At 45.8% G+C, this 13498-nt stretch overlaps 1 protein-coding gene across 5 annotated transcripts in view; it reads left to right on the top strand.

Moving 5' to 3' along the window:
* Positions 1 to 13498, top strand: part of BRMS1 (BRMS1 transcriptional repressor and anoikis regulator) — a 270509-nt gene that overhangs the window by 33021 nt on the left and 223990 nt on the right. For all 5 annotated transcript variants that reach the window (XM_069207946.1, XM_069207944.1, XM_069207947.1 and 2 more), the window contains exon 3: positions 11692 to 11838. In XM_069207946.1, coding sequence (XP_069064047.1) covers positions 11700 to 11838 — 139 coding nt within the window. In that variant the 5' untranslated portion in view covers positions 11692 to 11699. The remainder of the gene's footprint in view (positions 1 to 11691; positions 11839 to 13498) is intronic.

Raw genomic sequence — 13498 nt, 5'->3', positions numbered from 1 at the left:
GAGGAAACAACTTGTAGAGCCTACCGCAAGTGGTAGTACGCCCAAACTGAGCATAGACAAAGAGGAACCCTAGTGTAGAAGTTGCCCTGAGTGAACTTCCACGACCTTTCACAATGGGCTGGGATAGCGATACTGAGGGACGAGTCGAGGTAGGACAGAGAACAGAGTCGCGCACAACGGAGCGCACCTGGGAGGTGGAGTGCCCTCTCATTAAATCAGGACATCCAGTAGAATAATAAACATATTAATATAAAAACGTAGGGCTGCGTTTGCTAAGTTCGTGCAGCATCTAAGAAAGAGGGGAGAGAACAGTTGGATGAGATTGTCCACCCTTTGGGGTGTCACCAGCGGAGGGGTATGAGTGTCACGGTGAGTCATCAGAGATGAGGGTATCGTCCTCCTGAAGTGAAAATGTGCAGGCCCTGCTCATCTTACATGTCCACGGTGCTGGTACCCAGGTCACCTGCAGGGCCTTCCTGCAGTCCTCAATTTGTTCTAGGCCTCCGGTTTTGTCTGGGAGGAGCATGGGCCAGTCTCCACTCTTAGTCTGCCCCGTCTCTGTTGGTGTGGCTTGGATAGGCCCTGGGTAGGCTGAGGCCTTTCTGGCAGTAGCCCTCCCCATCTTATTGTTCTGCCCAGGCATCTTTAGGGTCCGTAAAGTAAGTGGTGGTCCCATTTGTCATGACCTTAAGACGGGCAGGAAAGAGCAGGGAGTCCTGGATCTCCCATCTGGCGTAGGTGACAGTTGACCTCCAGGAAGGAGGAGTGTTGGTGCTGAACCACACAGGTGTAGTCTGGAAACAACCTGATGACCTTGTATTCCCCCTGGAGACGACCAGCCTGTCTGGCAGCCAGCAGAAGTGTGTCCTGGTCTCTAAAGGTAGGTTTGCAGAGGTCGGTGTGCCGACATGGCAATGTGCAGTCTGCCCATAGCGTGTGGCGCTGTAGGTCCATAGAGCAAGCATGATTCAAGGGCCGAGGGGTTTATTGGTCCAGGTCAGGAGAGGCAGCTCCCCACTTGTGCACCACAACCCAGACGCTGATGGAAGGGGGCAGGAAGAATGGCGTTAGGATGCTTCCGGCTAGCCACGTGGGCAAAGCAATGTGTCCCTCAGGACTGGCCTCCTTTAATACAGTTTAGGAGCTTGTTGCATGTTCCCTTTGCCCACCTAGGGAAGCGAGCACGTAGAGATGGCTGAGGGGGCCCTCTGCCACCAGAAGGGGCAACAAAGTTCAGAGATTCCCTCAGGGGGACGTTTACCCCACGCACCCTGAGCTGAGTGCTGACGAGGGCCCAAGAGTGTGGAGATGTGGGCAGCACCGGGTTTCTGATGGAGTCTTGCAGGAGGTCACTGTGGGTGGGCCCCAGTTGTATATAGTGTCACGTCCTGGGTCTGCCAAGTGTACTATAAGGGCGGGGGCCTGTCCCGACAGGACGATTTGTGGTAAGACTCACCTCAAGCCCCAAGAGGAGCAAGTGTAACCAGGAGTGAGTGTATGGGCTGGGGTCATCTTGGGGGCCACAGGGTTTCTGACTGCATGCCAACAGGTCCTTTGGCGTTGTTGGGGCGATCTTTAAGCTTCTAGCGTCTTGCCACTTCCTGCTTCGGACCGCCTCCCACCACACAATGCCCCGAATATGGTGCCAATGAAGGGAGGCGGAGCAAAGATGTAGGAGCTCAGCCTGGCTCATGGTCTAGTCCTGCTGGATAAAAGCCCCCGCCCCGGGTTTGGGTCTTTCAGGGATAGGCCTGCAGCTCAGGGCAGGCCTCCTACTTCCGTAGCCTGAGGCCCGGGGCAGAAAGATGTCCTTGCAGGTCCGTCCTTTGTGATGCGGACAGTGATGTTAGAACCTGGAAATGTGGTGGTGGGGTCGGGTCAGGATCCCACTCAGGGCGCTGGCAGGTGCGTGAGGCAGCCGGGACTGCTCTGCTGCACATGGTCTATTCCCAAGGTGTCCTAGGCTGCGAGGTCCAGACTCCAGGTGCGGCCAGGGAGCAATGATGGCTGCTATGAGGTTTGTGCTGTCATGGGGGAATGTGCCCTTGAGTTTGTTGACAGTCAGAGCTCCACCAGGGTGTGTCTGCCCTCATGACTGACTAGGCCACACCCTCAAATGTGCTTCACTCTTAACATATTATTTTCTTGCCTTTCTAGATGTTTTCTTAAAGTGGTATCCAACTACTGGGTCACATGAGGCCTTGAAAACCTCTGTTTCTGTTATGAGCATTATGGGTTAGATAAAATAAGAGAAACCTCTGACTGCATATAATTTCCTTCAGCGTTAACCAAACTTCTATACTTAGCTGTGCAGAGGTCTTGATTTCTACTTATCTTTGAAAGAAAAGACCACTGGGTGAGAGAAATCTGTGGCTGTATTATACTTCGGCTTAATTGCCTGCAGGCAGGGACGACTGATGATTACCCCACCCTTATGGGCCCAATCTGCAGGTATTTGAAAGTCTTTATTTCCCAGTATGCAAAAACAACAGATGATGGACGGAATGCAGAACAAATCAAACATTCACCCCCAGTCACAGATCTGGGTTTAATCCATCTGTTTTTTTGCTTGCCATGCCATTCCAGTTTAGACCCAGCCATATGCAAATCAGTCTTGACCCTGTTCCCCATGGGAACAGTCCAGCCCAAACTGCCAGACCAGGTCTTCACTGGACCAGAAACCAGCATCCTGGGACCGGTTTCAGGGTATCACCCTTCATCAACCAGGCTAGCTTGAATCTTCATTTTGCGTTATTTCCCAGTAGGCAAGTATAATTTGTCAGAAACTGGACTGTTTTGCATTCATTGTTGAAAACAGTCCCAGTTTATCAAATTAAATTGCCAAAATAATAGTAAAAGGACTATATAAAGTTGCAGTATATTATGGTTTACAAAAGTCCTGGAATTAAATTATAGGACAGAGACCAGGAGGTAGTTTACCACTAAAACAATGTGCAGGGTGAGCCATCAAAATACATGTAGTGTAAGTCCCACAATCGCAAAAATATAAAAAAGTTTAATTTGAGAAAGTGGTTTATTTTTTTAGTCAGAATCACACATTGAACACATTTCTGAAGCACCCCGGCATTAATAATTTTAAACATTCACAGAAAGATAAGAATTCTCTCAGTGTTATGAGGCAGCCAAGATAGACTGTCTGATAAATATTACATTCAGAGCTCCATTTTAGTCTAGTGGGCATACGTTTGATCACTTTATTATGTGTATTGTTTTGCTCTGCACGTTTTCGATGATCTTGTATTTAGGCCTTTTTTGAAAGTTTAAATTGATTCCTGGTTCTTAAAGCATCGCACCTGGAGTGTATTCATGAGTTGCCTCCCTCTGTTTGAAAGAACGATGTTTTGTGCAAAGTTGTGTTTTAAGAGCAAAACCAGTACATACTGTGCAAGTAAAGCAAACAGCATGATCAGTCTTCTTGATACTGTGTAAGAAACCTTTTGACAAACCCTTGGGCAAAGAGCGGGTGCGTCGGCCAAAATAGGGGCAAAAGCACAAGACTGATCATATGCAGACAATAATGAAAGCAGTTCAACAACCTACATGAATTAAAAAGTGCGACCGTTTGGGTTGCCATAGTGCAAAGTTAACTGTAAAACAAGTGTCAGTCTCAGAATTTTTGTTTCTCTCACTGGCCCCACACTTTGTAACAAACAAAACTATTAAAGAAAAGTTGAGGAAGTTAAATATATCATGAAGACTACAATGTGACAGAAATTGGCTGTCTGCTGAACACTTAGCCAAGTTCAGCTCAGATAAAGTCTCCTGTGCGCTGCACGCTTTAAACTGGATTGCTACCTTTACTGTTTCAACAGTCCTTCTTTATGAGGTCTCTCCTAGAGGCATATTTTAAGGACAGTGTCACCCCCCACCCCCCTCAAGATCATGACTTTTTTTCAGGTTTCATCAAATATTTAATTAGCTGTAAAACTTTAAAGTTAATGAAAGTTCTGAAAAGTATTTCCATTAACTTATTCATAACTCCACAGTTTTATTTTGAGGCTGTTCACAGACCACACCAAATCTATTGTTTCACATGGTCCCTACATTAAAAATTTAATATCCAGGCAACACTGTTATCTCCCAGAAAGTTTCACAAATAAAACATGATCTCAGGATGTGGGTCAGGATGGGTCATCACATATTAACTGTTGCATTAAATGTCAGTATTCTGTCTAAACAGTCTGAAAATGCACTGGTCTAGCTCCCCGGACTCATGAGATTGGATTCCTCAGATTGCTTTTATTGTTAACCTGTGTCTACCTAGCCTGAGTTTTACAAATACTTTGTTTCCTATCAACTAACCGATGGCCCAAAGAACCATGTCTTTAATTTTGACTCTCGGCTGGGACATATAATTTTTTTTTAAGTTCTTTTTTTTTTTTACTCATATTGATACCAACACAAAATCCAAACATTCACACCCCCTTGGGTGCAGCAGTGTGCCGATACAGAATAACAGTCGGAGGTACTATACAATGCGTTAGATGATAACTCTTGGATCCTGTCTTTCCCATCAATGTCTGTTGGCCCCCTCTCTCCCCTTGTCTAGAACACATTCTGGTGCCCCTAAGCGCATAGACTCCAGAAGTACAACATAGATTAGGTTCATAGGATACCCCACTTTCAGTCCTCCAAGTGTTCCAGCCACCATCCACATATTGTTTGAGGCACAGTAGGCGCGTCCATACTCCTCACTGTCTTACTATATCCTGTCATGCCACTTCTGTTACAAAGGTCCAGTACACATTTATCAAGGGTCCCCTCTCTCCAGATCCCAAAAATCACCATAATAGGGGTGAGCTTCAAGACATTGTCCACCACCCACAGGAGTCGTCTCTGCACTTTGGTCCAAAACCTCAGTAATTTGGGGCACTCCCACAATGGAGTGCCCTGTTAACCACATCCTCTCTGAAAACTGTCAGACATTCCCATCGCATACAGACGTGTTTGTGTGTAGTAGGCCCTATTCAGTATCTTCAACTTGGCAAACCAAAACCTTGACCTTATAGTCACCGCCCTGGGGGTACTGACGTGCCACACCCCATTCGTCATCTCCCAACCTGCCCAGGTCAACTTTCCATTTCTCCCTCAGATTCTGTAGGGAGGGTTGACAGTGCACCAAGAGTGTGGAATATATTTGAAATATAGCATTTTTGTGCAGAGAGACCAACAGTACCCTATATTCTAGAGGGTTCTCCTTTATACCCTGAACATCCACAGCAGTTCTGGTTAAGAGTGTCCTTACATGCATATAATAAAGGATTTGACACTCGGGAGGTTGTATTGCCCCTGCAACTCTTCAGTGGTCGGAGAATAACTTATTTTTCTTTCTTTTGATTTGTTGACATGTGAGCTAATTTCCCCTCCACATCCTGCCACCCCAGGGTCCGGGTGTCCTAATCCTTCCTATGTCATCTGTAAGAGCACAACAACAAATATATTCCAGGTTTAAGTAAAGCGTAGACTTTATTGAGCTGGCTTTCTGTCTTCTTCTACCTTCCACATGTTGCTTGAAAGCACAGGCTTCGACACCAAAAAGGCAGCATTTTTGGCACTGGGGAGGGATGGCATGGAGCACGTAATCAGCCTGCACCTGAGGCAGAAGGTCTACTTAAAGTTGCTGGATCAGCAGTGTCTCTTGTCCAGGTGGGCCATAAATCTGCTCCCTGGGCTGCTGGCTGAGACCAAATGCTTAGCCAATTTGTGCCAGTCAGAATCTCGTGGAAAGTAAATGCCCAAGAAAGGAAGATAGAACAGCATTGGCCTGATGATCGAGGCTACAAGAAATCTAGTGATTTGACAGCACAGTTGTCAGACTGGAGTTTTCTTTACTGTGCACCTATTGTGCTTTAGGTTCACCCCCTTCAGCCGTTTGAGAGGCATATCTTGGCTAAGCCCAGAGAAGTATTTCTCATCTGAATCTTTTGGCTGTTTGGGTGTCTGTGTTTCCAATGGTGTTCTTGCATTAAACTAAAAAAAACATTACCGTACTTTGCATCAATAGGCCTCTTCTCTGGTGATTTCCACCCAACCTTTTTTGTTTGCCTTGCTTTCACTTACATTCTCTCACCCCTGTTGTTCCTTCCTTCTCTACTCTATTTTCCCTGTGCACTACTTGTTCCTGCCTCTTTCCTGTGTGTGCTCCTTGTTACTTCTGCATGCTCCCCCTCTGGGCAGCCTCCTTTTAGTTCTGCTTGAGCTACATTTTATTTTACTCAATGGAAATTGCCTGTTCGTGCATAAAAACATACTTTCTTAGGATTGCAAGTCACTCTTGAATATGTCTAGTATAACCACAGGATTTCTGCCTACATATCTGAAGTAGTGTACCCTCACTGTAGCCAACAGCCCAAAAGCTGATTTCACTGTGTATGTCCAGGTGCATTCTCTGGGAACAGGCCTAGGTTAAATTAACATCCAAAAATTATTTTGTCGCTTGAGGAAATAGTGAGCTGAATGATGAATTAATGAAGGTATTTTTGTTCTCTTATTTGAAGTCTAATTTAATGGTGAAATTAGCTTTTTGATAACTTTACTGAAAAGTACTTGAAGCTGCCTGAGCTTAAACTGGTTTAGACAGAATCTGGCTTCTCATTTTACCTTGAGAGGCCAACACCCATTTCTAATTGGATTAAATGACCATGCTCCTAAATGAACAATAGTCTAACTTGTGGGCCCAGAAAGGCAGAAGTGTTGTGAACGACCGGAAATTTACATGGGGTTAGCCATCTGCTAGTGGAATGTTAGAAGATAGAAGAGCAAAGGACAGCCCACAAATTACCTCTTTTAATTGGATATGTCAAATGGGTCTTCCAAAATCTTTTCCCATTTCCCTTTTACACTCTGACAGATCAACGTAGGAAAGAAGGGACACCCAGCTTTGACCCAGAAAAAGGAGATTTGACCTCCTCCAAATAGGGGATTGGTATAGGTACATCTATAAACCTTTGGGGCGGAGGAAGAGGTTAGCCACTGGGATTTAGGCTTTATGGGAATTTGTTCAAAGTGAAGAGGAAGTGCCTCAAAAGGAGGTTGATATAAGTCAAGAAAGTAGATGGGACTAGCATGTGAAATTTCTCTTAAGTACTGGCTAGTGCACAGGATAAGATTGACACCTCACCACCACCTTCTCTGAACATTTCTGATACACGAAAGGGTACACCTCAGAAGAAGGCTGGAAGAAGGCTCTTGACTCATCATGGCACTGAACAACGGCAACTCCCCCACAAGGGTCTTGTAGCTGTTTGTGTGCTCTAGGGGTGCAAAAAAACCAGAAGCACTCTTGGGTCCAAGTGGAATCAGCGGACCACAGAAGAGGGGGCTCTTTAGGACTGAGGATCGCAGACGTTACTGTGAGGAAGTAGCCTCTTTCTAGCATGGTTACCCCCATTTTTGATCTGTTTGTCAGTGAGTTATTACTGTCTCACTGGGATCTTGCTAGTCAGGACCCCATTGCTCATAGTTTGTGGCCTACATGTCAATATGTTTTACTGTTTTGTTAGTATGCTTGACTGTGTCACTGGAGTCCTGCTAACCAGAACTCCAGTGCTTATGCTCTCTCTGATTCCAAATTTGTACCTACATACTGGTAACCCAGTATTCCACTCCAAATTGGCATACTGGACCCCCCTTATAAGTCCCTAGTTTTTGGTACCTAGGTACCCAGGGCATTGGGGTTCCAGGAGATCCTTATGGGCTGCAGCATTTCTTTTGCCATCCATAAGGAGCTCATACAAACACCTCTTCAGGACTGCCATTGCAGCCTGAGTGAAATAGTGTAAGCACTATTTCACAGCCATTTTCACTGCACCAGGTCACTTATAAGTCACCTTATATTTCTAACCTTCAGACCCTGAAGGCTGGGTGCATAGTACCTGTGTGTGAGGGCACCCTGCACTACCAGAGGTGCCCCCATGTTGTCCAGGCCCATTTTCCCGGACTTCGTGAGTGCGGGGACACCATTATCAATGTGCACTACTTATAGGTCAATACATATATGTAGCTTCACAATGGTAAGCCCGAATATGGCCATGTAAGGTATCTAGGAACTGTAAATTGTACCCCCAATCTGATTCTGGTATTGGGGGCCAATTCCATGCACCCTGTGGGCTCCACCGTGGACCCCCAGTACCGCCATACCAGTCTTCTGAGGTTTTCACTGCAGCCAGAGATGCTGCCACCTCACAGACAGGCTTCTGCCCTCCCCGGGCTTGAGCAGATCATCCCAGGAAGGCAGAACAATGCATTTCCTTTAGGAGTTGGTTGTTACACCCTCTCCCTTTGGAAATAGATGTTACAGGCATAGGTGGGGTATCCTTCCAGAGCCTCTGGAAATGCTTTGAAGGGCACAGATGGTGCCCTCCTTGCATAATCCAGTCTACACCGGTTCAGGGACCCGCAGTCCCTGCTCTGGCACGAAACTGGACAAAGAAAAGGGAAGTGACCACTGCCCTGTCCATCACCACCCCAGGAGTGGTGCCCAGACTTCCTCCAGAGTGTCCCTGGGTTCTACCATCTTTTTTTTTTCAGGATGGTCAGGGAAGTCTGGAAGCATCTAAGTGGCTAGTGCCAACAGGTGACGTCAGTGACCCCTCCTGATAGGTCCATACCTGGTTAGGTAGCCAGTTCCCCTCTGAGGGCTATTTAGGGTCTCTCCTCTGGATGTTTCTTCACATTCGGATTGCAAGACTCCAGCAGGGGTCCTCTGCATCCTTTACTTCATCTTCTACCGACAGATCAAGCGCTGACTGCTCTAGGAACGCTACAAAACTGCATCAAAGAATCAAAGACAACTTCTGTGACCTTGTAACTTCAGATCCTGCTAGCAACTGCAGCAGTTTCCAGGTTGTGCACGCTCCGAGGACTGCCTGTCTTCATCCTGCACCAGAATAACTGAAGGAATCTCCTGTGGAGTGACGGATTCACTTGCCTGCTTCTGCAGGCACCTTTCTGCAGCGACAGCCGGTACTCTGGGTCCCCCCTCCTGACGATGAGCCTGGATCCTGGAGCACAGGTGGTAGACTAAAGTGACCCTGACTGTTCAAAGGTCCAGCTGTCCATATTTGGTGGTGGTATGAGCTTGCCTCCCCGTGCCAGACGGTACCCCAGTGCACCGCGTTTTTTGCAGCTCCTAGGGCTATTGTGAGCCTTTTCAAGAATTCCTTTGTGCACAGCCTAGCCCAGGTCCCCAGCACTTTATCCTGTGATGCTCAGCTCCCTGAGTTGTTCTCTGGAGGAGTGGGATCCCTTTGTGTAGTGCTGCAACAACTGCCATTTTCAACTCCTTTGTCCCCATGCCGTGGGACTCTCGTGCATGCTGCCTGGTCTTCTGAGGGCTCTCTGAGTTGCCGAGAGCCCCCTCTGCCTCCCCCTTCTGGTTAGAGTCGTCTTGGTCCATCCTGGGCCCGGGCAGCGCCATTTGTTTACGAAACATGAGTTTTGCGTTTACTAAGGCTTTTTGGCGGGATATGACGCAAACCAGACTGCATTCATCCATCTGGCGTGGGACATCTTCTGCGCCAACCAGGAACCCTCATCTATCTTCTTAGGTGCAATACTGACTTTGTCTTCTCACCGGTGGTTCTCCTTTTGCACCTTCATCTGGGTTAGCAGGGGCTCCTGTTCTCCCTGGACTCTTCAGTGCTTCTTGGACTTGGCCCCTTCTTCCACAGGTCTTCAGTTCCAGGAATCCATTGTTGGTGTCTTGCAGTCTCTTCTGGTTCTTGCACTGTCTTCTACCACGACTTCTAGTGTGTTTTAGGAAACTTGCTGAGTTTTCCTCCTGCTTTCCTGGGCTCTGGGGTGGGGTATTTTAGTTACCTTTGGTGTTTTCTTACACTCCTAGCGCCCCTCTACACACTACACTTGCCTAGGTGGGAAACCGACTTTCACATTCCACTATTTTATTATAAGGTTCGTGTTCCCCCTAGGCCCATTGCATCCTATTGTGATTAGCACTATTTGCACTATTTTCTGACTGTTTACTTACCTGTTTCTGGTTACTATTGTATATATTGTGTAATTGACTTACCTCCTAAGGGAGTATAGTCTCCAAAGTATTTTTGGCCTTGTCACTAAATTTTTTTTTTAGTAACACTGAGTATTGTCTCATGTGTGTAAGTAGTGTGACTACAGTGGTATTGCAAGACCTTTGCATGTCTCCTAGTCCAACCTTGGCTGCTCTGGCTACAGCTACCTCTAGACACTGATTCCATTTCACAGATAAGGGATAACTGAACCTGATATAAGGTGTAAGTACCTTTAGTACCCACTACAAAGCAGGCCAGCCTCCTACAGTGACCGGATAGACATTTTCCAGTAGAGAGGGGTCACCTCTTCCAAATTAGATACTAAATTTATGACTGCAACACTATCTTTATTTAAAGCTGTCTTTGCCTTCAACTCAGTCTTCTTTTTGTAACCTTGTCAATGAATCTTGAGTAGCAAGGGAGACTTTGTATGCTTCATCCATCCATCCGCCCAGCCATCCTTCCTTCCTTCTTTCATTCCATGCGTCCTAGAATCCCAAGACAGACCATAGTAATATAGGCTCTCTTGCAATCTAACTTTATTTTACGTAGAATCAAACACAGGACTGCATAGGCTTGAGGGCCTTAAATTCAGACTGGTTTCCATGTGTTAGATTTGCCAGGCTCTTATGAGCTAATGACTGCCACTGGTTGCAGTATAAATGTATCATAGCCTGTTGTACATTCATATATGCTACTAAAGTCCTTGATGTTTTTAGAAATAACTTATTGTACATTGAAGACACTGAGTGTCTATTTATTGGGTTATTCTGGTTCTGAGTTTTAACCATATCCACTCTCTTGGAGCACTTTCCTGAGGCAGTGCTGTTGCCTGGGGTAAAGAGCATTTATGTAAAGCCAGAAGGACTTACTAGCTTTAACTGCTCACCATGTCTACTTTTAGAGACCATAGTGCCAAAGAGAATAACTTGGTTGAAGTGTATAAGTATTAAGTATTGTGGACCGGCAAACAAAAGTACCCATACAGCATACTACCAAATTATCTCCAACAGCCCCATTAGCTAAAAAAAAACAGGTGCATGATGATTGTGGAGCAGTGAGGAGCAAACATAATAATTACTAGGTTATGCTTGTGACAAATTAATAAATACACAAAGTTGACATAATCCTGTTATGGAGAAACAATAATTATATGTTTTTTTTACTATAACTGGAGGATGATGGATCATTATCAAGTATGCTCATTCCAAGTTGAACTTTACAATTTTTAGGAGGAGGGTAAGCTTAAATAACAGTACATTTCTTTTATATTCTGTAAGCCTTAAAATATTATTTCTTCGAAATGGCACACTCTGTTTCCCAGTTTCTTAAAATCAACCTGATTAGTCCAGGATGATTTATATCTACTGTCCTAAATTGGGAGTGCTTGATGAGATTTACCATAAGTGTTTGGTTCTTGCCATGTTTACCAGTCCAACGATTTCAGGTTATTAGAAAGGCAAACTTAAGTGGTGTGTGGGCAGCTGTAAACAGATAAGAGTTTGTGGCTAGGAGAGGAAATGTTCTTTTCTCCTTATATCCACATTTGATTCTGTAAGGTTTGCCTCATTTTAATTCCTAAGAAATGGTCAGTGAAGGAAACGTGTACTCAGGCATGTGCTTGTTTCTTCCTTCTTTCCAGTAATCTCAATGCCGGTCGGTCCTGAGCGCAAAGAATCTGAGGACATGGAGGCGGGAGGTGACTCAGCTGCTGAGATGAATGGGGAGGAAGATGAGAGTGAGGATGAGCACACCGGCAGCCAGTCAGACAGTGAAGAGGAGAGCTCAGGTGAGTTCCCTAGCAAATGTAGTTCAAGCACTACGGGATGAAACTACACGCTTTGTAGTTCATGAGTAGTCAGAATGTTTCCTTCTCTTGATGTTGAGATTACTACTCTGTTTTGTTCCCCATACAATACTTTTCTCATTCTGAAAAAAAATCTAAGGTGAGTTGTATTTCTTTTTTCCTTTGTCCGGTGAGAACAACAAATTTACCAGTCTTTGTGTGTAATAAGACTGATGGTTTGTAATAGGTTTCCTCAAAGGTACCTGGTTTCATGCAAAGGTTTTGTTTCAGCCCCCTTACTACTACTTCTAAGAAGAATTCCCAGTTTTTGATCTGTTTAGTGTTGCATATGTGAAGGTTTCTTTTCTCAAAACAAGAATTGCAGAGCACCCACAGTTATAATATTTGTTAGCAGTGTGTGTGTATTTTGAGTTAACTCATCTTTATTCTGAGAATATTTCACTTTCAGGACTTATTTATGTAGTCCTGTTCTAATTTTAATACGGTTCACATTAGCTTCAGAGACCTGATTCATTTGCAGTGTGAATGTTTATTAATAGTATCTTCCTTCTGTCACACTAGGTAATGTAATCATGGATTAGTTTTGGTACTGAGACAGTTGTATTCGTTAGACTGATTCTCCTTATGGCAATAAAGTTTCTGTATGTGAAAACCCTCGTCCACTTAAGATCAGTTTTGCTGTGTGACAGAAGTTGATACTGTAGCTGGCTCGTTATATAGTGGACCATATTGTCCAGGTGAACCCACCGAGGGACTCCGTTCTTGAGATGCTTGGGGACATGGGACACCTTTGGTTGGTGAAGAGGCGGGGCTGACATCCTTGGCTCCAAACAGTCGTCTTCTGGCTCGTTGGTCCCTTGGAGGACCCGAGACTTTAGAAAGGTGTCTGCAGATGCAGGGATGCAGCTCCTCTGCTCCAAGAGAGATCATCTGCCAATTGGCAAAGCACTGGCAGCTCTTCGGGTTTCTTGGAGTCTGCAGAGTGGCAGGATGAGCCAGTTCTCCACATGGGTCGGGTGCAGCAGGCAGGCTGGAAGGGTTGTGCCATGTTGAAATTGCTCCTCAGTTCTCGGGTCAGCAGTCTTCTTTGTCCACGCCTTCTTTTGTGTCAGTTGAAATCTGAAGACCTGGTATCAGGGGGTCTCTGAAATACTCATTTTAGGGGTGTTAAGGGAAGTGAGGGGTAGTAGACATTGGGCTACTTAAATGCGGTCACTACGCCTGAGATGACCATTTTCTTTGGAGAGTGGGTGTTACTCTGTCCCAGAATTCTTAATTCCACCACAAACAAGATGATGGAATTCCTAATTCTGTGTTCACTTCAGGCTGGTCACCTTAGAGGTGTGTCCAGCCTGACTGTGCAACACACATCCTGTAGTATTCTCCCACCTGCTAAGGTGCCAAATAGGCCCCGGTGGAGGAGGAAGGGGGGAGTTTGGTGGGGGGAGTGGAGTGGCGGCGGCATCTCCTTACCTCTGAGGAAAGCCAGTTCTGCATAGCAAAGGCAGTGGGCTCTTTGAAGCCGCCTGCCTTGGAATGTAGATTTGCAGGTCATCCTGTTGGGAGGAGTGAGTAACACCCCTGCCAGACCAGGCTTTGTTCCTGACTGCCTGAGAACAGAGGCTCTCACCCTTGGGGGTTG

Source organism: Pleurodeles waltl, chromosome 9, assembly GCF_031143425.1.
Source record: "Pleurodeles waltl isolate 20211129_DDA chromosome 9, aPleWal1.hap1.20221129, whole genome shotgun sequence".
In the NCBI taxonomy this organism is placed as follows: domain Eukaryota; kingdom Metazoa; phylum Chordata; class Amphibia; order Caudata; family Salamandridae; genus Pleurodeles; species Pleurodeles waltl.
This window is presented reverse-complemented; position numbering and strand designations above follow the sequence as displayed.